The 2123-nt window shown below is 42.3% G+C and overlaps 1 protein-coding gene across 1 annotated transcript; it reads left to right on the plus strand.

The window, feature by feature from the left end:
* Positions 1–286: 286 nt before the first annotated feature.
* On the plus strand, positions 287–1264 carry LOC120999122 (protein ANTAGONIST OF LIKE HETEROCHROMATIN PROTEIN 1-like). Its single transcript, XM_040429993.1, has one exon. The coding sequence runs from the start codon at positions 287–289 to the stop codon at positions 1262–1264; it is 978 nt and encodes a 325-aa protein (XP_040285927.1).
* Positions 1265–2123: the final 859 nt, after the last annotated feature.

Genomic DNA, 2123 nt, shown 5'->3' on the forward strand with positions numbered 1-2123 from the left:
CACACTGACACACTCACTGACCCACACACCCTGACCTATACACACACTGACCTATACACACTGACACACTCACACTGACCTATACACACACATACACTGACCTACACACACACACTGACACACACACTGACCTAGACACACTGACACACTGCATTTTTTACAGATGCTTCTCCTTTTGGCAAAGCAGCGCCGCCGACCAGTGATTTGGGCTTTCCCTCGTGCCAATGAGTGGTGGAATGTGACCGTCCCAGGATTCACCCACAGACAGTGGGTGCAGAATTTAAGGATGTCAGAGGAAACCTTCTCATTCCTTTGTGCAAAGCTACGTCCAGTGATGGAAAAGAAAAGCACCAACTTCAGAGCCTGTTTGCCTGTAAGGAAAAGAATTGCCATTGCACTGTGGAAGCTGGCTACCAACAGTGAATACAGGAGTATAGGTCATCTTTTTGGTGTCAGCAAATCATCAGTGTGCCGGTGTGTGCAGGACTTCTGTAAGTCTGTGTGCACATTGCTAGCGCCTGAAATTGTTCATTTTCCTAACAGGGAAAAGCTCAAAGACATGGCTGAGTACTTTGAGAACAGGTGGGGCCTTCCACAGTGTGTTGGTGCTATTGATGGCTCACACATACCAATAATAGCACCACAAGAATACCACACTGACTACTTCAACCGAAAAGGCTGGCATTCCATCATCCTCCAGGGAGTAGTGGATGGCAAGGGACTATTCTGGAATGTGAATGTAGGAAAGCCTGGGAGTTTGCATGATGCTCGGGTTCTCCGATTGTCAACATTTTGGGATTGGGTTGGCCAGGGAGGCCTGTACCCTGTTAGCACTAAGAACATTTGTGGGGTGAATGTTGGCTATTATGTGCTTGGGGACTCTGCCTATCCTTTACAAAATTGGCTCCTGAAACCATTTCCAGACAATGGGCGCCTAACAACAGAGCAGCAAATCTACAACAAGAAAACATCCAGGGCACGTGTTGTAGTGGAAAATGCGTTTGGAAGACTTAAGGGTAGATGGAGGTGTCTTATGAAGAGGAATGACAGTGACATACAACTAACCAAATCCATGGTCCTAACGTGCTGTGCTCTTCACAATCTTTGTGAAAGTCATGGAGAAGACTTTGACCAGGATTGGAATACATCTCCAGAAGAGCCAGTACCAGTAATAGCAGCACAGGATATGGAAGAAGAGTGCAGTGAAATACGTCAGGCTCTGATGAGGCACCTTAACGTTAACGTTGTTACCGTGAATAATTAAAATCTTTAATTACTTTTTGCTAAATGCTAAATAAAATCAGACATACTCAGAGAAGTCGTTCTTGTTTTTTATTCCACAAAAAAAATCATCTTCCTACATATTTTGTAAAGGCAAAATTTTGATAATGTAGAAACATTGTTTACAATAAAGAGCTTGTAAAGGTTTGTTTTTTATTAAGCTAGTGCAGGGATATGCAATTAGCGGAAATCCAGCTGTTTTGCAGAACTACAAGTCCCATCATGCTTTTGCCTCTGGGTGTCATGCTTGTGACTGTCAGAGTCTTGCTATGCCACATGGGAATTGTAGTTCTGAAACAGTTGGATATCCACTAATTGCATATCCCTAAGCTAATGCACTGTTGTTTTTTTCTTCAATTTCACTTCCAATAAATGTTTTTTTTTTGTTTTCTTTGTATGAATTTCTAACTTCCTGTTCCTCCTCAGTAAGCTGTTCAATAAGCTGTGCTGACTGACTAAACACAGCTCAGATGATGTTGTCTGGTTTACTGAGAAGGAACAGGAAGTGAGAAATTCAGACCAAGAAAAAAAACATCTAAAAAGGAAATTAAAGGAAAAGGTAAACCAAAAATGCCAAGTATATTCGCAATTACATCTACAATGCAAAAATGAGAAGAAATTAAGCGATCGGGGGTGCCCTTTGTTGAAATCCAGGCTCCACCGTCCAAGGGGGGTGATAACGCAAAGGAGGCAGAAGGGAATCAAAGCAGCAGCACAAAGAAAGCCATGTGCAGCAAGGAGCAAATGTGTCCAATCTTGTGTGATCGCTGATGGCTCAAAGGAGCCTATTAAAAAAAAAAAAAAATCTAACCTTTAAAACCCACTCTAATTATATATTTTTA

The sequence above is a fragment of the Bufo bufo genome, chromosome 4 (assembly GCF_905171765.1).
Source record: "Bufo bufo chromosome 4, aBufBuf1.1, whole genome shotgun sequence".
NCBI lineage: Eukaryota > Metazoa > Chordata > Amphibia > Anura > Bufonidae > Bufo > Bufo bufo.

Coding starts and splice junctions, on each gene's coding strand:
- LOC120999122 (XM_040429993.1), top strand. CDS start 287: ATGTCAGAGGAAACCTTCTCATTCCTTTGTGCAAAGCTACGTCCAGTG.